General features: G+C 42.9%; 1 protein-coding gene across 6 annotated transcripts in view; it reads right to left on the reverse strand.

Annotated features, from left to right (window-relative positions):
• FYB1 (FYN binding protein 1) overlaps positions 1-19,605 on the reverse strand; it is a 180,966-nt gene extending 161,361 nt beyond the window's left edge. Inside the window, exon 1 of one of the 6 annotated variants that reach the window (XM_008262140.4) lies at positions 19,500-19,605. In XM_008262140.4, the coding sequence (XP_008260362.2) occupies positions 19,500-19,502 (3 nt within the window). In that variant the 5' untranslated portion in view covers positions 19,503-19,605. Of the gene's footprint in view, positions 1-10,087; positions 10,294-11,059; positions 11,239-19,499 lie in introns of those variants that run through there. The other 5 variants (XM_070056664.1, XM_008262138.4, XM_008262142.4 and 2 more) reach the window with 5 other exon arrangements.
• Between the last annotated feature and the right edge of the window lie 4,003 nt (positions 19,606-23,608).

Consider the following 23,608-nt stretch of genomic DNA (forward strand, 5'->3'; position numbering starts at 1 on the left):
ATAGCTAAAGCAATCTTATACAACAACAACAAAAAAAGCTGGAGGCATCACAATACCAGATTTCAATACATACTACAGGGCAGTTTTAATCAAAACAGCTTGGTATGGGTTCGAAAACAGATGGACAGACCAATGGAACAGAATAGAAACATCTGAAATCAATCCATGTATACACAGCAAACATATCTGACAAAAGAGCTAAAATCAATCCCTGGAGTTAGGACAGTCTCTTCAACAAATGGTGCTGGGAAAACTAATTTCCACATGCAGAAGTATGAAGCAAGACCCCTACATTACACTTTACTCAATAAAAAAAAAAAACACTCAAAATGGATTAAAGAGCTAAATCTAAGACCTGATATCATCAAATTATTAGAGAAAATTGAGGAAACCCTGCAAGACATTGGCACAGGCAAAGAGTTCTTGGAAAAGTCCCATGAGGCATAGGCAATCAAAGCCAAAATGGACAAATGGGATTACATCAAATTGAGAAGTTCTATACTGCAAAAGAGGCACTCAGTGAAGAGGCAACCAATGGAATGGGAGAAATTATTTGTAAACTATGCAACTGATAAAAGATTAATTACTAGAATATATAAAGAGATCAAGAAATTCAACAACAACAAAACAAACAACCCAGTGAAGAAATTGGCAAAGGACTTGATCAGGCATTTTTAAAAAGAGGAAATCCAAATGGCCAAGAGACACATGAAAAAATGCTCAGGATCACTAGCTGTCAGGGAAATGCAAATCAAAACCACAGTGAGGTTTCACCTCACCCCAACTAGAAAGGCTTTCATACAGAAATCAACAAGCAACAAATGCTGGCGAGGATGTGGGGAAACAGGTACCCTAGTCTGTTGGTGGGAATGTAAACAGGTAAAGCCACTATGAAAGACAGTATGGAGATACCTCAGAAATCTGCATATAGGGGTCAGTGCCATGACTTAGTGGGTGAGGCCGCTGTCTGGAGTGCTAGCATCCCATATGGGCACCAGTTAGAGTCCTGACTGCTCCACTTCTGATCCAGCTCTCTTCTATGGCCTGGGAAAGCAGTAGAAGATGGCTCAATGGCTGGCACCGTGGCTCAATAGGCTAATCCTCCGCCTGTGGCGCCAGCACACTAGGTTCTAGTCCCAGTCGGGGCACCGGATTCTGTCTCAGTTGCCCCTCTTCCAGTCCAGCTCTCTGCTGTGGCCCGGGAGTGCAGTGGAGGATGGCCCAAGTGCTTGGGTCCTGCACCCACATGGGAGACCGGGAGGAAGCACCTGGCTCCTGGCTTCGGATCAGTGCAGTGAGCCAGCCGCGGTGACCATTGGAGGGTGAACCAACGGTAAAGGAAGACCTTTCTCTCTGTCTCTCACTGTCCACTCTGCCTGTCAAAAAATAAAAAAAATAAAAAATAAATTTGAAAAAAGATGGCCCAAGGCCTTAGGCCTCTGCACTCACATGGGAGACTTGGAAGAAGCTCTTTGCTCCTGGCTTCAGATCAGCGCAGCTCTGGCCATTGTGGCCACATGGGGAGTGAACCAGCTGATGTAAGACCTCTCTGTCTCTGCCTTTCGATAACTCTGTGTTTCAAATAAATAAATCTTAAAAAAAAAAAAAGAAATATGAATATAGAACTACCAAATGACTCAGCCATTCCACTCCTGGGAATTTACCCAATGGAAATGAAATTAGCATATGAAAGAGTTGTACTCCCCTGTCGATTACAGCTCAATTCACAATAGCTAAGATATGGAATCAACCCAATGCCCATCATCTGCTGACTGGATAAAAAAGTGATGGGATATGTACATCATGGAAAAGTACACAGCAGTAAAAAAAAAAAAATTACGAAATTGAGTCATTTGAAACAAAATGGATGAAGTTGGGAAACATCATACTTAATGAAATAAACCAGTTCCAAAGGGACAAATACCATATGTTCTTCCTGATCTGTGATAACTAATAGAGCATCGAAAAGGTAATCTATAGACGTGCAAATGACATTTTGAGATGCAATGACTTTGATCAGCCCTTGTCTCGACTGTTTAGGAACAGTTTTTTTGTTTGTTTGTTTTCCATTACTACTTGTTGAACTCTTTATTTAACAGAATTAATCATATGTGTATAAAGTTAATTGAAAATATATCTTTGTAAAAAATAAGAATGGGAATAGGAGAGGGAGGAGGAATAGTGGTGAGAGAGTGGGTGGGAGGGCAGGTATGGTGGGAAAGAATCATCATGTCCCTAAGGTTGTAATTATGAAATATATGAAGTTTGTATTCCTTAAATAGAAGGTTTCTGGGGAAAAAAGAAATAAATCATCTTTCAAAAATAAAAAAGAAAAACCTCTTAAATAAAGCAATAGAAATATATCCTCTATAAAATATCATTTATATATAGGAATTTCTTCTTTGTTTTGTATTTATAGACATTTTCTTCATATGTCATCTGTGACATTTTACTATTTTTGAATATATTATGTGGCAACGTAAACATATCCAGGGTTAATTTTAGCAAACTCCATTCACTAAACACTGGTTGAGCCAACACCATTTAGTACATTCAGGAAAGTTGGCACTTATGAACAAGAGAGTTTGTACCCCTGGCAATAATTCCTTTTCTTGTCTTTGGATTTACTTTTCTGTTCTTATTGGAGAGAAAAATATGTTTTACTCCTTGGATATCTTGGGAATTTGTTCTAGCAGCTTAGGGGTATATGCCTCTTTGGTGGCTCAGGTGTAGCAAGGCCAAGGTGATTGCTGTTTAAAGGGGTCCCTAATTTCTGGGCACTCACTGGGTGGGCGAGGAGTCAGAGGGAAGGATTCTCAGACAGCAGTCTCCTAGCCCCAAAGTCTTCAATCCACTTCAATTCACTGACTATATTTGGTTCTGTTCTTCTCTCATAACCTCCAAGTAATACCAGATGTTCCTAAGCATTGTTAGAAAGTCAGCTATTGATTTTTTAAATAAATAAAATTTAAAAATTTTTTTCAATAAAGAGTTTGATGCTACTCAAACCATTTTGAAGGGATTAAAATCCTTTTGAATTTGAATAGGTTTGAATCATTTTAAATAACACAAAAAATAGTAAACAATCCAGGAGGTGGGTAGAGTATGCTTTCCTGTCCTATTGACTCATTTTTTGATAAGTACATCAAGGAGTGCATATCACCCCCCAGGGAAGAGGAAACTGGGACACTGAGAACTAGGCAGCCTACTCAAAATGAAACAGAGAGCAAGAGAGACTGTCCACACCCACTGGGCAAATCCACCAGGCAGGTGGTTCCCAGAAGTGGCCTAAGAGTGTTGCTGACTATTTGGTATCAGGATGATAGAGAAGTGATCTGATAAATAGAGTTCCTGCCAATATTTTGTTCTTTCTCTACACTCTCTGATTCTACAGGGAAGATACTAGAGTAGGAATAAAATACTAGAACGCTAAAACCATTTGGGATAGAGTACAACAATCTGATATTGAACTGCAACAATTAAAAAAGTCAATGCTTTTGTTACAAAAGTCAATGCAAAAATGCTAAGCATTTTGAAGCAATTTACCTTAAGGAACTTAATTTTATAGGCAAAAATAGCTCCTACAATTAGTCAATATTTACATTGGAACTTCAGAAAGGAGGCCTTTCTCACTCTTTCTGTAACTGACTTCCAATTAAAATTTTAAATTTTATAACTTTTTTTTAAAAAGGAGGCATGTGGAAGATTTGCTGTGATACTATGAATGCTGTGACCATGAGTAGTTTTAGATTCTTGGCTAACTTTCAGATCCACCTTAAATGGGCTGGATGTTTGAACAATCTCAGAGTTGACATCAAAATGTTTTGGTTCCTCCTTCTAAGAGAGTTTCAGTCTCTGAAGGTTGTTTGTTGTCATGGCCACATGGCCATTCATCCATGTGGAGATGTCTGTCTGTCCTGAGTCTATAGAAGATTAAGTTACCTATAACTAAATACAAAGCAAGCTGGCCCAGTAGCCAATGGTTCACATACAACACTAGTAATCAGTGTATTTTCAAAAAGGCAGGATTAACGGATTTTGTAGAGGTCAAACCAGTAGGTTGTCAGGGCAATCATGGATTCCTCATTATTATTTTTGGAGGAATGTGACATTTTTGACTCCAAGTCTCAAAGATGCTATTGTGAAAATGAGCTTTAAAGTGTGTGAACAAACCCAGATTGCTTAGGGAATTGTAATCATTATTTTGTAAAACAGGAGAAGACAACACCCAATGGGAAGAGTGGGGTGGGGCATGTTACCAGGATGGCTATTAGAGCACCATGCCAACAGTCTTTCATTGGCTAAAGAACTGTCAATAAAGGGATGGAACTTGCTGGTTGGAAAAAGTTTGAATGTTACATTGATTAATCTATGTGTGACCAATAAACAATATTAATTAAGCTTTTGATGCAATTCAGGAACTGGAGTGAGAAATTTTAAAACACAGACACATCAAGCAAGGATTTGCTTTTCAGACAGAGCTGAGCGACAGAAAAATTTTCCTGGTAATATCTGGATACAAAAGGAGAAAACCCAGAACTTGGGGTTCGGGAGAAAGGCTTGGGGGTTAGCCAAGCTCCCTCAGAAGAAGTGACCTTTGGGGTCAGCCTTGTGGTACTGCAGGTTAAGCTGCCACTTGCACACCATTATCCCATATAGGTGTGCTAGTTTAAGTCCTGGCTACTCTGCTTCCAATTCAGCTTCTTACTAATGCACCTGGGAAAGCAGTAAAAATGCCCCAAATGCTTGGGTCCCTGTCACACGTGTAGGAGACCAGGATGGAGTTCCTAGTACCCGGATTCAGCTTGGTCCAGCCTCAGCCATTATAGCCATGAGGGGAGTGAACTAGTGATGGACAACGTTTTTTCTCTGTCTCTCCCTGTCATTCTTCCTTTTAAATACATGAGTGAATGAATAAAGAAAGAAATCTTTTTTAAAAAGTGAACTTTAAATCACTATTAAAATATGAGTGTTTCCTAGAGGGACAGGATACCCTAAGTATTTTAAGTATTCCCTTTAGAATGAACAAAAATACTGCTGGTGGCACACTGTAAGACAACACTATCTAATTTGGTAGCCACTAGCTACATACAATTTAAGTTAACAAAATAGAAATTCAGCTCATCAGTTGCACTAGTCACATTTCAACTGTTCAGTAACTATGTGAGGCTGGTGACACTGGACAGTCCAGACAACAGCACAGCAATTGCTATCAGCCAGTTCTGGGGTACCACTAGCAGCCAAGCACCACAGTGCAAGGGTTAAGGGAGGCATGTGGCAAGAGCAGGCCTGGGGATGCAGTGGTGGCCTTACACATCATATTGTGGAAATCAAGCTGTATCTACCAGGTCAGGTGTCAGAAAACTGCTTCTGTAAAGGACCCAATAGTAAATATTTTTGGCTTTTGGGACCACGTCATCTTTGCTGGAACTACACAACTCTGCTGTTGTAGCCCGAGAGCAGGCATGGACAACACATAAATCAATGAACATGGCCGGGTTCCAAAAACCACTTTCCTTGTAAAAATTTACAGTGAGCTGGGTTTGGCCTACAGGCTAATCCCTGCACTGGGCCACTCAGAGCCATTGGAAGTATTCAAGCCAGGAAACTGCATAATTAGATGCATGCCAGAAAGATGATTATACTAGCAGAGAGAGGATGGAGTTCGGAGGTCTAAGTTGCAATTCTGTAACAGCCTGGTCAAAGAGAATAAGTGTTGCTCCCCCTCTTCATGGAGGAACGACACTAAACCCTGCCTAGGCTTCATATCCGAGTCACGGCACCATTATGTCGCTCCCCCTCTTCGCGGAGGAACGACACAGGACCCTGCGCTGTTCTTTTGTCTGCTCGGCCCTTCCTGGGTTTGCTGCTGGTTCTTCCCGGGTTGGCTACCGACCCTTCCACCTCCGTGGAAGGGCGGTTCCCCCTAGCCACTTTCCCCACTTCCGCAGGGGAGCGGCACACCGCCGGCCAGCTCTCTCGGGGGCTGCTCAGGTGTTCCTTCAGATAGATGTTCCCTGAGATGTTCCTGGTGCATGTTGTCTCTCTCCTCCTTTATAGTCCTCTTCCACCAATCCCAACTCTGCTACCCACACGCCGAGTACGCTGCTCTCCTCCAATCAGGAGCAGCTCCTGCTGTTTATTGGTTGAACTGGAGGCAGCTGTGTAGAAGCTGTTTCTCCCTTCTCAGCGCCATATTGTGGGAGAGCAGATGCATAGAATAAGTCTTAATTCCAGTAACTTAGTCTAGTCCGAGTTGCTCCCCACAAGTAAGGGTCTGAATTTTGAATGAAACCTGTTAAATATGGTTGGAGAGAAGGCAATGATATGTGTTGATAACTTGGGTGTCAGGGTGCTGGTGGCAATGGAGAAATATCAAATGACATAGAAGACAGTAGCTGTTCTCACCAAGTTGCAGAATGTCAGAGGAAGGGCAGATATAGGCAAAGATAGTGGCATTTGAGGTGCTGGACACACGAGTCCTAAGCCCAGGGCTCGCAGCTGAAGTCTTAAGAGTTGGAGGAGACTCACAGAAGCAACAGAGCACCAGGGAGGTGAGGGCGGCACACTGAGTTTATTACCCAAACAGAAGGTGTGTGTTCGAAAGGGCTGGGGAAAGAATTGATAGCAGGGTGGGGAGGAGAATCAGGCATGAATGCCATTGCAGAGAACCAGCAGAGACTTCCAAATGCCATTGAGAAAATTAAAACCAAACCAAATCCAACCCAACCCCTTAGGTTTGGCAATTAGGAGACATTTTTGGAACCTTATGCAGAAAAGATTTCATAAGACAAAATAAAGCAAAAAGATCATCACCAAGGTGCCTGGAACTTGCTTATTTAAAGTTAGTATCAAGTGGACCGACTGTGACTTTGCATGGTCTTGTTTTTTATCTTTTGGTGCTAAGCGTTAGGATTACTTGTCAGGAGAGAGATGATTTGGTGGCTCTAAATTTCACCTTGCAAGTGACATGGCCCAGTGATCACACTTTGGGGGGGAAGGAGAGCAGGTGAGGTCATGTCTGGGCACTTTGCGGTGATCTTTGTGTAAACTTTTTGGGTGGAGCAGCTGGATACCTCCTTGAAAGTGATTTCAGGTAAGGGAACACAAACACAGGGACCTTCTTAAGACAAAGGCCCCTTGGGTTTTCTACATACCACTCTCGATATGTGTCAATATTTCATCTGGAAGTTAAACGCACGTCCTTACAGCTGTCAGAATCCTGTGATTGGTGAGCATTCCATTTCCCAATCTAACGGTCAAAGGACTAGTCATTGCCTCCATGGAAGCATTTAAAGTGATGATTTATAGCCATCTTTGAAGAGGTTTATATTAGGAAAATATTTTGCATGCCTTGTGGATGAATGTACCTCACTCAAACTTTGAGCAACTTATTTAAAATGTTGCTTTTGAGACATGGAAAAACTGACAAAAACAGGTTCATGGTTTACAAGAGTGTTTTCTGAGAAACTAAACATTAGTAGTAGATACTGAAGGAATTGCTTAATTTAGAGCATAAAATTCCGAGGGACACACATTTCTGGACACTTTAATTTTACCTCTAGAAGTCGCATTAAGGGAAAATAAAAGAGTGACAATAATGACAATAAGAGCAAAATTATAATAAGAGGCCCCTTTATTCCCAGTAACAGAATACCTGGCCAGTTAGAGAAGGTTCAGACTGGAATTAGTGTCATTGAAGTTCAGCTCTATTCTCTGTATGGACACATCTGTCCTTTCTGGCCACAATATGCCTGAGAACGTGTTGGAGAGAAAACCTCCAAGGGGCTTAGTGTTCAAAGTAAATTGAACGCTATGTGGAGCGGTATGAAAAAAGAGCCGGAAGCTGTTTATGTGTCTGGTTTTGGCTACTAAGATGATGACAATGAGTACCACAATTAGACTTTTTAAAGACCTTTCAAGAAAATTAACCTAGAAAATTTACTTATAAAAATAAGATGGGGAAGGACATGGATACATATCAAGAACAAGAGCGCAGTGAGGGAAAGGACGGAGGAGAACAGCTCCCCTATAACAGAATATCTCACAACGATGGAAAAGCGAGGAGAAGGTGCAAACATAAAATACGGATGATGTCAAAGAGAACCATGGTGCACAATACTCTCGCCCTGACAAAAACCGGGAAAAGAAATATCTATATAGATATCACCTTAGTTTCATACTTAATTCCTTCCGTAAGTCAGAGTCAATTCCAAATACATTAAAGAAGGAAGAAGGGAAGTCAGCAGTGTGCAGACCACAGACATGTTCATTTGAAAGAGATGACACCAGGGAACACCAACTCACTTAGCAGGAAACCTGGTGTGCAACAAAAACCAATAGCAATAAAAGAAAATGCAAACAAAAATATATCAAATATTTGCACAAATGAGACCAACATGTAACACATGCTAACACTAAATAAGAATTTACATATGAGAAGATCGCTTAAATGTCAACAGCTAAGACCTCCTTCCCATACATCCTGTAAAAGGGAAAAATACAAACATTAAACTAATAAAACTGAAAGTGTTCGACTCAATGGTAATGAAAGGAAATGGACTTAAAACACCTCTTTAGTATTGTTCATTATGTAATCAATTCAGAAAAATCGTAAAAATCTCGTTCTGTCAGGGCTATACCTGTAAGGTAATAAAAACCTATTTTTTTTAATCAGCCTTATGACTATTCTAGGCAAAGGATGCAAAGTAAGAAAATAATTTTCAAATGTATATATGAAAATATTTGGTTCTTCTAATAGGAAAGGTTCTGGTAACAACAAGAATAGATAAATAAATTCTGATATCTTGACTTCATGGAGTGTGCTACAATCGATAAAAGGATTATGACTAGTGTGTAGGGAAGATGTTAAAGCAAAATATACCAACTTGGTTTATTGCTTATTTCAAGCTGAAATCTCTGGAGGAACTGTAATTTCTGGAAGGGCCATTTAGCCCGTTTTTTTCCTACAAGCAGCAGACCCTAAAGACTGTTATAAGCAGGGCATCTGTCTCATCTCAAGGTTGGAAAACAGCCTTGATCGTAGGAGACTGGGAATTGGGGATGCAAGGAGCCTCATCAGTGTGATGTGGCCTTATCTCCCCAACTTCTGCATCTTCCTCTCCCATTCCTACGATTCAGAACTCTATTTCCTATCTCCATTCCTTCTCACACTTATTGCTCTGCATCTGAAAAGCATAAAAGCATCATGCCTTGGGCCTTTCTTCAGACTTCATTATCTTAAGATTCTCATGAACATGTGAAATGATTAAAACTTTTGCTTGTCTCTTGCTAATCAGCTCTGCTATTAATTTGACTTCTAGATCCAGCCAAAGAACTCACAGAAGAATTAGAGCAATGTTTGTGAATTTTTAGCCTCAAGTGAAAAAATGCTATGATAATTACACGAAGTGTGTAATTGTGTGGATAAAGACTAAATGATCACCTGCTATCAGGGAACTAGCTATGGCTGTGGATTGTTTTTCTTTTTAAGTTTCCTTTCATATATTTTGGATGACAGATACAAAAAAAGAAAAATATCATTGTACACAAGAGAACAAGAATGGAAGAAATCAATCAGTGTAAATTCATCCCAGTTTTTTGGAAAAAGATCACAACGTATGTCTTTAAGGACCCATAGCACAGTTAACTAATAATTGGTACTAAGCTAGTAATACCCACAGACAGACATATGGGGAGACTGGTTGACATTTAAACTTTCTGTCCACATCTTATAAAGAATTTCAAGCACATAGAAAAGTTAAAGTAGAAGCTGCAAATGAACGCTGGCATCCTCGCACTGAGATTCCACACTTGTTAGCTTTCCCTCTGCTTGCTTTTACCTTATCACCTGTATCCAATTACTCGTTTTTTGGATGCGTTTCAAAGTAAGTTACAGACATCCAGTTCAAATTTTAACCACCTCGGCGCTCCCCCTCAGAGTGAAGCAATTACATCAGACCTCATTTCCCATACCTACACGGTGTATGTCACACAGACTCAAAACTGGCTGCCTATCAGAACACAAAGCTTTCCAAACCTTACTCTGACTCTATGGACACATTACGGTCTACTTTGTTCAACTTACGGATGATTAAAGCAGGAAACGGAAACCACCTGGGAGCGGGCAAATGCCAGCAGTGAAGACATCCACACTGCACAGTGGAATACCTGAATAGGATTCCCCGCTGTGGCTCCCAACTCGGACTCCACTGCAATGCAGACCCTGGGAGGCAGCCGTGACGACTCAAGTAATTGGGTTCCTGCCACTCCCATGAGAGCCTGGATTTTGTTAATAGTTCCTGACTTACGCGGCCCAGCCCCAGTCATTGTAGATGTTTGGGGAATGAAGCAGTGGGTGGGAACTCATTCTCTCCACCCCCCGCCCCCCCCAACAAATAAAAAACGCAGGATATTTATAAAGTAACAAAACAAAGAAAGGGGAACCATCTTCTCTGGAGTCACCAACTCCAAAATTTTCAGGAACTAAAAAGGTAACATACAAAGCGGGCTTGTGTAAGCTAATTGGGCAGATCTGGTGAGGGAGGTGACCCAGCCTCAGTATGGGGAGGCAGCCAGGAGAAGCGGAGCTACGCAGAGAACCCAAGAAAGCCGAGTTTACCACCGAGACAAGGCTTCTACAACTCATCCTGCCAGCTCCAAGGAGCCCTGTATTTTATCCAGCATCTCTCCTTTTGTCTCCACTGTGGGTCTAGGGCCCTTAAAGGAACACATTTGTTACAATAACTAACATTGTGCCATATTAAAATCTTTCTTTAATTACAAGTATTTATGAATGCAGTATTTGTAGCCATTCAGTTAAATCCACAACAGCAGAAACACACACACAGATATTACAAATGCAAAGATAGGTTAGGGTTCTAGCTTTTGCAAGATCTTTGCCCAGGAAAGCATTATTCTGTCACCTCTGGGTTGACTTCATGTCTGTAATGAACTCAGAAGAGAAAGCGATTTTCCCACTGAACGAAGGGTAGGTCTGGCATCACTTCTGAGGAATGTGCTGGCGTGTGAGGCTTACAAATTAAATAGAAGGACTTACCATGTGGAAGGGTAGGCTAGTGAGAAATGGGGATGTAGAAGAGGCAGGACGTATGATATACTGAGTATGGTTTTCCATGCCTAATTAGCCATCAAACACGGTTGTTCTGCGGCTTTCTGAGAACCGCTCCCTTCTCTTTTTGCACAGTTATCCAGCTCTCGGGTTAGCTAACTTTCACATCTGAGAATCGAAACCACCTGCACTAGGCATGCTCACTGGCTACAGGTGGACTTTGCTTAGAAATCAGAAGTTACAACAATTCCACCCTTACAGTCTTTTCTTTGTTTGCTTGATAATTAACAGTTTGGAAACTCCCTACCTCCCCCTCGCCCACCCCCAGGTGGCTAATTTGAACAGTGTATACTCATATGTCATCGCTATTGTGTTGGCTAGCTATGTTCTGCTATTAAAAAAAGAAAAAAAACCTCCACCCAGTCCTGAAATGCAGTCTCATGCAGTTGTGGGTATGAGTGATAAAATTAGTTTCTCTTGGATGAATGTCTTCTTGTGATAAACTCAACTGCTTTTCTTTCAAAGTTGTGGTGAATAAAACTACTAGTACTCTTTTAGACTATGTCCATACATTGACAAATCAAAATGTATTCATGTTAAATTAAGCCTTCCAAATGTCTATCAAAGTGTTTTTTTCTTACCAGATTCTGCTCAAATTCTTTCATCTAAATGTCATAAATCAAACTCAGCAATTGTTTCTTTCAACTCCACTTCTTTTCATCTCTGCCATGAGTTCCATAAATGTTGGGTTTATTGTTGGCTTATCAATTTTGTAGTTCAAATTTTAGTACAAAATAGTGGTTCTAAGCTCTGGTTTTACAGCTGCAGCCTTTTAAAAAGGGCACATAGTAAAATTCTGAGAATTTTTATAAAGAAAAATTCAATTTTAAAATGTTTTAAAGAACAAATATCATTGAGGGGGGAAGGGAATGGATTTTATAAAGCAAAAAGTCCCAATATGCAAAAGAAAAGGAAACATTTTTCAAATACATTTTTAATAGTCTCCTTCCCAAAACAATGATTTTGACTTGGGTATGTTTTGCAGGTTTTATTGATTAAACAAGTATTTTAGAATAATTTTGTATAACTCTTGCTGTTTGACAGGTATTATTCTGAAGACAGTCACATATAAACACATACGATTCTTTTAATAGCCTTACTAGGTAGGGATTGTGATTGATCCCTTTATACTCAAGGGGAAGTAGAGGCACAGGGAACATAAATTGTTCAAAGTCACATACTGATAATGAGCAGAACAGAGATTCACATCCAGGAAATCTAGCTCCAGAACAGCTCATTTTCTTCACTAAAAGTTAACCAATTTCTACTTAGAATTCCAGAAACACTGGCATGAGTGATGATCAAAATGGACTGAACAGTAAATGAATAACTAAAGCAAACTCTGGATGTTTGCATCATTTGCAGAGTAAACCTTCCCCCCCACCAAAAAAAGAAACCACCAGTACTTGAGTCACCAAACCAGCTTAATCAGAATCTCTCTGGGGGTGCGGTTTAAACAGTTATGTGTTTTAAAATCCAAAAGGTAGTTCCAGTTGTGGAACTTATCTTTAGATCAGTTTTAATATAGGAGATCACAAACTTTAGCATGGATCAGAATCATTTGGAGAGCTTGTTAATAGACAGGTGACTGAAAAAAAAAATAGATAGGTGACTAGCCCCAACCCCATACTTTATTTATTCAAGAGGTATGGGGGAGTACCCAAGAAAAATCTAATAAAGTTCCCAGGTGGTGTTTATATTGCTGGTTTAAAGAGCACTCTTTGAGAGCCAGTGTTTTAATAGGCTGGGCTGGGGTGAAGTGTGGTGATGGAGACCTGGAAGGAACTGGATTAATTTTTCCAGTATCTCATTAATCCCAGTGCAGGAACATTTGTCCTACTTTGTTGATTTATGCAAAAGGACTGATCAACAATGAAGGGAGGAAAGAGAGAGGACAGATAGGAAACCAAAGGGAAGTGAGGGAAAATAGATAAAGAAGAAGAATCAATTCCTGGTTGGTCAGTGAAGGTTTTTGGCCTTCTCAAGGACTCCACTACACATTGGTGATAGATTGAATGTAAAATGAGAAGAATTTAAAGATAGTTACACTAAGAAAATCCTTTTATACCACAAAGAGAACAGAAACAAAAGGCAATGAGTGGGACTGGATGATGGCAGAGACAACCATGGGTTCAGAGTATGGAAAAGTGGTTAGTTCAGCTCCTACAGGTTAACTTGGAAACCAGAGCCTGGGTCACTCTCTGCAACATAGGGCAGGGGGAGACGTATAATTTCCCTCCTGAGTGCCATGAAAGGAGACTGAAATGAACTGGTCCTAGGTTACACAGGGGTAGACCAGTGGTTCTCAGGTGTGTCTGTAGGGGGTGGACTGGGAGAGATCTTTCCCCCTCCCATACCACCGTATTATGATTTTCATTTTATATCTGCAAATGCTGAGAGTTGTCACAATGGGGGTGGACTAGGGTAGTGATAACTGACATATTTGTTAGAGACCAGAGATGCTGCTAAACATCTAAAACGTACAGGTGTCGGGGTTAGGAAAGCCTATATCAAACAGCCTGAGCCAAGGCCTAGGCCAAGATGTCACTCAATTTAGTAATGAATATGGTAATTTCTAATATTGTGAGCCTGGATCACTCAGCTGTCAGTACAGACCTGGTTCTAAGCTGGAGGCCTGAAAGAGGAGTAGAGATATGCACAGTATCCAAGAGAGTGAATGAAGGCAGGTATAAAGAGAAAACTAACCAAACAATCAGCAGCACCTTCTCAAATTTTATCTACCACACAAAATACCAAAATCGAGTTCCTGGCTCCACCTTCCCATCAGTGCAGACCCTGGGAGGCAGAGGTGAAGGCTGCAGTAACTGGGTTCCCACAACATATGTGGAAGACCTGCACTGAGTTCCTAGCTCTTGATTTTGGTCCCATCCCAGTCATAACCATTGTGGGCATCTGGGGAGTGAAGCAGCAGATGTAAGCTCTGTCTGTTTCTCTGCCTCTCAAATAAATAGAAAAAACTTTTGCATGTCAACAGATCAATAAAAATCATGGGGGAAAGACTGAGACTTTTATCTAATAGGAACTCTAGACAAAATAGGATGGAGGAAATGGTTATCCTTTTTGAAGAGATAATGGCTGAAATCTTAGGAATTGAAGAAAGGCATTGAGTTTTAGATCAGAGGTTGGCTACTAAGGCCTGTGAGAGAAAATCTAGCCTGCTAATTATTATTATTATTTTTTGACAGGCAGAGTGGACAGTGAGAGAGAGAGAGACAGAGAGAAAGGTCTTCCTTTGCTGTTGGTTCACCCTCCAATGGCTGCCGCAGCCAGCATGCTGCGGCCAGCGCGCTGTGTCGATCCGAAGGCAGGAGCCAGGTACTTATCCTGGTCTCCCATGGGGTGCAGGGCCCAAGCACTTGGGCCATCCTCCACTGCACTCCCTGGCCACAGCAGAGAGCTGGCCTGGAAGAGGGGCAACCGGGACAGAATCTGGCGCCCCGACTGGGACTAGAACCCAGTGTGCTGGTGCGCAAGGCGGAGGATTAGCCTAGTGAGCCACGGCGCCAGCCCCTGCTAATTATTTTTATAAAGTTTTATTGAAGTACAGTCATGCTATTTGCTCACACACTCTCTATAGCTGCTCTCACACTACAGTTGAACAGCTGAATCACTGCAACTGACACCATGGGGCTGGCAAAGCCTAGACTATTGACCATCTGGCTGAAAAGAGAAAACATTTAAAGATCCCTGATTTACATAGATACTTGGAGTAATAAGCAGGATTAATAAAAATAAATTCACTTGTCTATGAAGCATAGCCAAGTTGTAGAACATAAAGAAATAACTTAAGGAGAATGGCAGAACTTCACTCATGAGCAGTGACAATTAGACTTGAAAACACATTTATATTAGTACAGTAAAAGTCAGAAGTCAAAGCAGTAAGTCTATAAAAGGTTGGGGAATAGTAACTATCAACTTAGAATATTTGTACTCAGCTCAATTTCAGGGTCAAAATGAAGTTTTTAGTCACGTAATGGCAACTCTCATGCAAGGCAGGTGAGAGGGAAATTGCTGCAATGACTTTCAAAGACAATTTGCTAACATTCAATACACTTGAAGTTTCCCATGCTCTATGGGAAAGATTTGTCCCAGACTGTTTGAAATATAAAACAATGGCAACAAACTAAACATTGGAGAAGAGATGAATAAATTGCAATAGAATTACACAGTAATTCAATAGATTGAACCAGGGCTACCTATATAGAGATGGAAAAGTATTGAAAACAGCAGTCATCTACAACCAACTTATATTTGACCGAGGAACTGAAACCAATCCCTGGAGCAAGGACAGTCTCTACAACAAATGGTGCTGGGAAAACTGGATTTCCACATGCAGAAGTATGAAGCAGGACCACTACCTAACACCTCACACAAAAGTCCACTCAACATGGATTAAAGATCTAAATCTATGACCTGACACCATCAAATTATTAGAGAACATTGGGGAAACCCTGCAAGACATTGGCACAGGCAAAGAGTTCTTTGAAAAAACCCCAGAGGCACAGACAATCAAAGCCAAAATGGACAAATGGGATTACATCAAATTGAGAATCTTCTGTACTGCAAAAGAAACACTCAGTTAAGCGGCAACCAATGGAATGAGAGAAATTATTTGCAAACTCTGCAACTGATAAAGGATTAATAACCAGAATCTACAAAGAGGTCAAGAAACTCCACAACAACAAAATAGACAACCCAGTTAAGAGATGGGCAAAGGAATTGATCAGGCATTTTTAAAAGAGGAAATCCAGGCTGGCACCGTGGCTCAACAGGCTAATCATCTGCCTTGTGGCGCTGGCACACCGGGTTCTAGTCCTGGTTGGGGCGTCGGATTCTGTCCCGGTTGCCCCTCTTCCAGGCCAGCTCTCTGCTGTGGCCCGGGAGTGCAGTGGAGGATGGCCCAAGTGCTTGGGCCCTGCACCCCATGGGAGACCAGGAGAAGCACCTAGCTCCTGGCTTCGGATCAGCGTGGTGCGCCGGCTGCGGCGGCCATTGGAGGGTGAACCAACGGCAAAGGAAGACCTTTCTCTCTGTCTCTCTCTCTCACTGTCCACTCTGCCTGTCAAAAAAAAATAATAAATAAATAAAAAAAGAGTTAATCCAAATGGCCAAGAGACACATGAAAATATGCGCAGGATCACTAGCTGTCAGGGAAATGCAAATCAAAACCACAATGAGATTTCACCTCACTCCAGTTAGAATGGCTTTCACACAGAAATCAACAAACAGCACATGCTGGTGAGTGTGGGGGAAAATGTACACTAGTCCACTGTTGGTGGGAACATAGACTGGTATAAAGCCTCTGTGGAAGACAGCATGGAGACTCAGAAATCTGAATACAGACCTGCCATATGACCCAGCCAACCACTGCTGGGAGTTTACCCAAGAGAAATGAAATCAGCAAGTAAAAGAGTTATCTGTACCCCCGTGTTTATTGCAGTATAATTCACAATAGCTAAGACAGAATCAACCTAAATGCCCATCAACTGAAGACTGGATAAAGAAATGTACTCTGGAGATGGCGCTGTGGCTCAAGGAGTTAATGCCCTGGCCTGAAGCACCAGCATCCCATACGGGCGCCGGTTTGAGACCCGGCTGCTCTACTTCCAACCCAGCTCTCTGGTATGGCCTGGGAAAGCCATAGTGCTTGGGCCTCTGCCCTCGCGTGGGAGACCCAGAAGAAGCTCCTGGCTCCTGGCTCCGGATCAGTGCAGTTTTGGCTGTTGCGGCCAATTGGGGAGTGAACCATTTGATGGGAGACCTCTCTCTCTCTCTGCCTCTCTCTGTGTAACTCTTTCAAATAAATAAGTAAATCTTAAAAAAAAATGTACTCTATTAAATAATACACAGTGGTTAAAAAAAAATGAAATCCAGTTGTTTGCAACGAAATGGATGAATCTGGAAAACATCAGACTTGTGGGAGGCAGAATTCGTCTCCTGCGGAAGGCGAAGCCCGCCTCCCATAATACGGCGCTGATAAGGAGTAACCAGCTTTTACACAGCTGATTCATCTTGACTACTAGAAGCCGCAGGAGCCGATTCATCCTCTCAATAGAAGAGAACGGCATGCTCGACACGTGGACAGGCGGAGCAAGGATTGGTGGAGAGGACTATAAAGGAGAAGAGAGCCGGCACGCTGGGGTGGGTTGGTTGGAGAGTTCGCGGGGAAGTTCGTTGCTTCGTTCTTTCTCATGTCTCTCTACTCATTCTTGCTTTGGGGGTTTGCTGTTTGCTTATTCTTACTTTACTATAGAAAAGACTTGTAAAAAAGGGAACAACAAGCATCCGGTCCGGTGCGGCTCCTCCCCGTGCGGAGGAGCAGCAAGACTTAGTGAAAAAAGCCAGTCCCAAAGGGACAAATACATGTTTTACAATCATTACGGTCAAGCTGTCTTCTAAGAATACTGGACAGGAAGACCTAGTGTGGAAACCCAGGGAAGACTTAAAGTCACACTCCTGTGGCCACTGCCTGCCTTCCTCTACAGAGGGGGCTGCAGGCAGCTCCCTGCTCTACCACCTTCCCCCCCCACAGTGCACTCCCCTCCTCTGTGACTTACTGCTCCGACCCATCTCCCTTCCTCCTCCCTCTCTCCCCTGTGAAGGATCACTCTCTCACCTCGCTTTCCCCGTCCTGGCTCAAAGACCTTCCAGCCAGCACCCACAGGGCTGAGCCCTTAGTCCCCCTTCTCACGTCTGCCCATCACGCCCACCTGCCACGTGAGCATGCCAAGGAGCCATGTGCCAGCCCTCTTTTTACTGGAGGCCAGAAGAGAGCAATCTTCTCCATAGGAAGAGAAGGGCCCACATGTTTCTCGTCTTCTGATTGTTAGCTAGAGAGCGGAGATGGGGTGATACGGTGAATTGGCTCTCCTTTAGGCCCTGGGAGCGGGAGAAGTCCACATGCTTTGCTTAGGAGCCATTTTTTTTTTTTCTAACAAATAATGAGAAACTAGGGAGCAGACTATTAGTGCTTTAGTTCAGCTGCCCTATAGCATAAACAACTTTTATGGTACAGCTGCAAACCACTATCTTAAGTGTGCTCCAAGAAATAGCTTTTAATTAACTTAAGGAGCACAACCTGTCCCTAAGGTTTGGGCCACTTGGATTTGGTTTATTTCTATTAACTAAAAGAATAAAATGCACCTTTTCAAACAACCAAACTGCTTTTGTAAAACCTACTCTGTTATCAAAATGACATCGTCCGCAATGTTGCCTCGCGTACGTCCCTGGAATCCTCTGGGATCCCAGTTGCTCATAACAAAGTGTGGCTACGTGAGCGCCCTTCAACAAGCTCATGGAAAATGGAGTTAAGAGGTAGGTTTATTTTGGTGTTAAGACACTTGGAAATCCATGCATGGTTTTGTCATAATGTGCATTTTCCATGAACTTTTTGCAGACCTCCGTGTCGCTCCCCCTCTTCGTGGAGGAGCAACACAGGACCCTGCGCTGTTCTTTCGTCTGCTCGGCCCTCCCCGGGTTTGCTGCTGGTTCTTCCCGGGTTGGCTACTATCCCTTCCACCTCCGTGGAAGGGCAGTTCCCCCTGGCCACATTCCCCACTTCCGCAGGGGAGCGGCACACCGCCGGCCGGGTCTCTCGGGGGCTGCACGGGTGTTCCCCTTAGATGTTCCCCATAGATGTTCCTCATGCATGCCGTCTCTCTCCTCCTTTATAGTCCTCCTCCGCCAATCCCAACTCGGCTGCCCACACGCCGAGTACGCTGCTCTCCTCCAATCAGGAGCAAGTCCTACAGTTTATTAGTTGAACTGGAGGCAGCTGTGCAGAAGCTGTTTACTTCTCTCCCAGCGCCATATTGTAGGAGAGCAGATGCATAGAATAAGTCTTAATTCCAGTAACAGTCTAGTCCGAGCTGCTCCCCACAGAGGAGAGCAGATGCATAGAATAAGTCTTAATTCCAGTAACTTAGTCTAGTCCGAGCTGCTCCCCACACCTCCGGTGTGCCTGGCTTTCAAAAACTTTCTGAGCAAAGTAAGCTCATCTTCTCACTGCGTTTTCCACAAGCTTGGCAAAGTCTCCTCGTCTGCCACGCAGCTCTCTCAAGAGAGAGAGGCAAAACACACCACTTTGTTTTCTGCGAGGCACAGCTCTTCCTCTATTTTGAAGGCTAGAATCACAAAAGGGAACTCCTGAAGCCGCTGTCTCGCAGCGAGTATAATAAAGCTTCAGCAACTTCCCGAGCGCACGGAACAACGACGAGACAGGAACAGGCAAAAATTCCAAAGGCTCGGAGGACCCGGTTGGGAAGCACCCCACACCTCCCTGCGCCACGCAGAAAACATCAGCACAAATCGCCTGGAAAGCAGCGAGAGTCGTAAAATTCTCACTCACCATTCTTCCTGAGCAGAGTCACTCCGCCTGGCACCCGTGACCCTGAAGATGCTGTGTCTCGTTCAGTGAGTGTGCAAGTGAGCTCTGCAGGGTGTACTTCCTTTTCTGAACTGTGTGGTCTACCCAGGCTTCACACATCAATATGTTCGGCTGCATTTGCATGTTATCTCAGCCCTCAGAGCATTTGTGTAATGGGCCAGGTTTATCTTGTTACCCTTTAGTAATATGAGAACAAGGATACCTGAAGCTTAGAAGTCAGAGATTGATGCAAAATTTAAGTGCCTGCGTATTAAGTTTTATATATATTAACCTGTTTTATGTACAATCTGTATTGGGAGATATGTCTGCCTGTCCCTCTCTCTCTCTCTCTGAAGGTCCTACATTACAATGTTAATGGCATTGACTTGGGGGGAGGTAATATCACAAGTATTCTTATTTTATACATTACTAAGTTTTTCATTTTGAATATATAGCACTTGTGTAAAAATCTAACTCAAATTTTAAAAAGACCCAAGGATCGTGATAATTTTAATCAAAAACTTCAAATGTGGGGCTGGTGCTGTGGCACAGGTTAATCCTCTTTCTGCGGTGCCGGCATCCCATATGGGCGCCAGTTCTAGTCCTGGCTGCTCCTCTTCCAGTCCAGCTCTCTGCTGTGGCCTGGGAAAGCAGTGGAAGATGGCCCATGTCCTTGGGCCCCTGCACCCACATGGGAGACTGGGAGGAGGCTCCTGGCTCCTGGCTTCAGATTGGAGCACCTCTGGCTGTTGCGGCCATTTGGGGAGTGAACCAACAGAAGGAAGACCTTTCTCTCGGTCTCTCCCTCTCACTGTCTGTAATTCTGCCTCTCAAATCTTAAAAAAAAAAAAAAAAAACCTTCAAATATAATTAAATCCATATTGCCAATATTGAGAAGGTAGAGATACAAGTTTATCATAGGATGTCATTCATTGCATTCAGGAAATAAATTACATGTTGATATAAGTTCATTTGTCAATTTTGGGTAACATTTTTAACATCCACTGCCTCAGTCTTTCAGGCTGTTGAAATGGGTATTTTTGAGTGGAAGGAGCATTGTTCCATCCTGAGTCACACTCCACAGCCTTCCCGCTCTGCCTCTCTGAATACTGATGCTGAATTTAGCTCTTTGACTTTGAATATTTAGTGGGCACTAACGTAAATTCAAGGGCAGATCATTTTTATTTCCTAAAGAGAACTGATTCTTCAACTTGGTGTCCAACTTTCTTGATCTTGTTTTAAGCAGCATTCACACTTAGTTTAGCAATGCCTAATTTTTTCACCTAATATTGAGCTAATATTAAATTACTACCATGTCCATACACAATCCTTTTAAAAAAGGATGTTCTCTTGGGGGCCCTGCGATGTGGTGCAGCAGATAAAGCAGCCGCCTGTGACACTGGCATCCCATTAGAGCACCAGTTCAAGTCTCAGCTGCTCCACTTCCAATCAAGGTCCCTGCAAATGCACTTGGAAAAGCAACGGAAGATGGTCTAAGTCCTTGGGCCCCTGCTACCCATGTGGGAGACCCGGATGAAGCTTCTGGCTCTTAACTTTGGCACGGTACAGCACTGGCTGCTGTGACCGTCTGGGAAGTGAATTGGTGGATGGAAAATGTTTTTCCTCCTCTTTCTGAAACTCTCACCTTGTATATAAATAAAAAGACGACCCCTATTATTTATTCTTTAAAATAATAAAAGGTTTTCAAAAACCAAGGTGTGATTAGAAAGACAGCCACAGCATAATCACTGGGACAAGGCAGAAAGCCAGGGCTAGTTTCCGAGGCAGAAAGGAACCTAAAGGATTTAAATGGTGTTAGAAGCATTTGAGTCACACTCCGAATCCAAGCACCAGTCAGGGATTGTACCTCTGGGACATAATAAATGCTCAGTGAATGGAGGGGGGAGATGAAAGCAAGACAGAAGATTCAGAATGAGGCGCCGCCTTTAGATAGAACACATTTGCCAGAAGATCTTGAAGTGGAGAATGCTTTACTTTAACTAGAAAGCCTTTTGCTACTGTGTGTTATAGCAGAGACTATCACAGTACAGGTGCAGCTTACAGTCAAAAGCAATTGTTCTCCACCTGGCTCAACTAGCAAGCTTGTGAAAACAATCCCAGCTCCCAGCTTCACACCACACCGTTGAATCAAAATCTCGGGGGTGGAGACCCAGGCATCAGTACTTTTAAAAACTCTCAGGTGCTTGCAAGGGGCATGCACGTTGGAAAATACAGGCCCTGCAAGGAGCACAGCTGATTCATGCTAGCAACAGGGAGAATCGTTCACCAGGCCAACCTTGCCAGTGGAAGTGATCCTGACACTCTGCAACTGTTTCTTGCTAAGTTTGTCAATGTATTTTCACCAGTTTTACATAATAAATGTTTATTCTGGGTCATTCTTTCTCTGTACCAGTACATTGAACAAAAACTACCTGATAAATAGAAATCTAGCACCTGTTCAGTTAACAATGTAGCTATTGTGCAAGCCTCTGGTTAAGTCAGTGTTGAGTTTTAATTCATTCACCTGAATTCCATTTCAGTTCGTGCTTGATTATTAGTGCACGATAGGGTTGCTTGTTACTGAAGTAAATTCAGTCTCTCAAATGCATATCTATACATGTGAATGAAAAATATTTTGGCTAAGGAAAGAGATAAGGGCTGACGCTCCCAACTTTAACTGGTAATCCACTAATGGGTTTTATTTTATTTTTTTTGACAGGCAGAGTGGACAGTGAGAGAGACAGAGATAGGTCTTCCTTATGCTGTTGGTTCACCCTCCAATGGCCGCCGCGGCCAGCGCTGATCTGATGGCAGGAGCCAGGTACTTATCCTGGTCTCCCATGGGGTGCAGGGCCCAAGCACTTGGGCCATCCTCCATTGCACTCCCTGGCCACAGCAGAGAGCTGGCCTGGAAGAGGGGCAACCGGGACAGAATCCGGTGCCCCGACTGGGACTAGAACCCAGTGCGCCGGCCCACTAATGGGTTTTAATTTTTTTGGAGATAACCACTTTACCTTGAAACAAAGAATGTCAAATAGCACATACGTGAGTGTATTTCCTGTGAAGACAATTAAGGGCACAAGTCCCCGAGCAGGAAGACAAAACAGGAAATGCAGCAGAGCTGAGAGACAACACACTGATCGCGTTTTGTAACAGGAACACTGCAATTACTCCTGCCAGTGGAAGAAAGAAGTAGCTCAGAGAATGTGCAAGTGGTTTTAATTCTTCCAATAACTGAGCATATATTCTCTTTTCAGAAATTCTCATTCTAGAAACTTGTTTGTTCCTACAACGGTAAAGTGAGTGCACCTCTCCAGTAGGCACTGCAGATGGTGTCTACGGGCAGGCAGTGAGGACTGGAGGAAGCCAACAGTTTCTTACATTTACAAGTAGCAAGAGAGCATTTATGAAATGGACGTATACTACTAATTCACATTTAAAAGTATAGCCAGTGTGTCATCTATGAATGTTTTAAAAGAGTATTTAAAATTGTTAGTATAGGGGCCGGTGCCGTGGATCACTTGGTTAATCTTTTGCCTGTGGCGCCAGCATCCCATTTGGGCGCCAGGTTCTAGTCCCGATTGCTCCTCTTCCAGTCCAGCTCTCTGCTGTGGCCTGGGAAGGCAGCGGAGGATGGCCCAAGTGCTTTGGCCCTGCACCCGCTTGGAAGACCAGGAGGAAGCACCTGGCTCCTGGCTTCGGATCGGCGTAGCACCAGCCGTTGCAGCCATTTGAGGGTGAACCAATGGAAGGAAGACCTTTCTCTCTCCTCTCTAACTCTGCCTGTCCAAAAAAATATGTTAGTATAGAAGGTTAGAAATAGTTATAAATGCAGACGATTTCATCCATTTAACCTGAATGGCTATCATTTTAAAGAAAGGAGTGCTTTTCTGCTCAGCGACACTGGCACCAATGGACTTCAAAAAGTTCACGGAAAGGGTGGGCACTGTGGCACAGCCTGCACCGTATTCCACATTGCAAGTGCCTGGCATCCAGTCCCCTCTTCACCACTGACCCAGCTCCCAGCAGACGATGACCAAGAACTTGGGTTCCAGCCACCCAGCTGGGAGACGCAGATGGAGTGCCTGCCT

This window comes from Oryctolagus cuniculus, chromosome 14, assembly GCF_964237555.1.
Source record: "Oryctolagus cuniculus chromosome 14, mOryCun1.1, whole genome shotgun sequence".
Lineage (NCBI taxonomy): Eukaryota > Metazoa > Chordata > Mammalia > Lagomorpha > Leporidae > Oryctolagus > Oryctolagus cuniculus.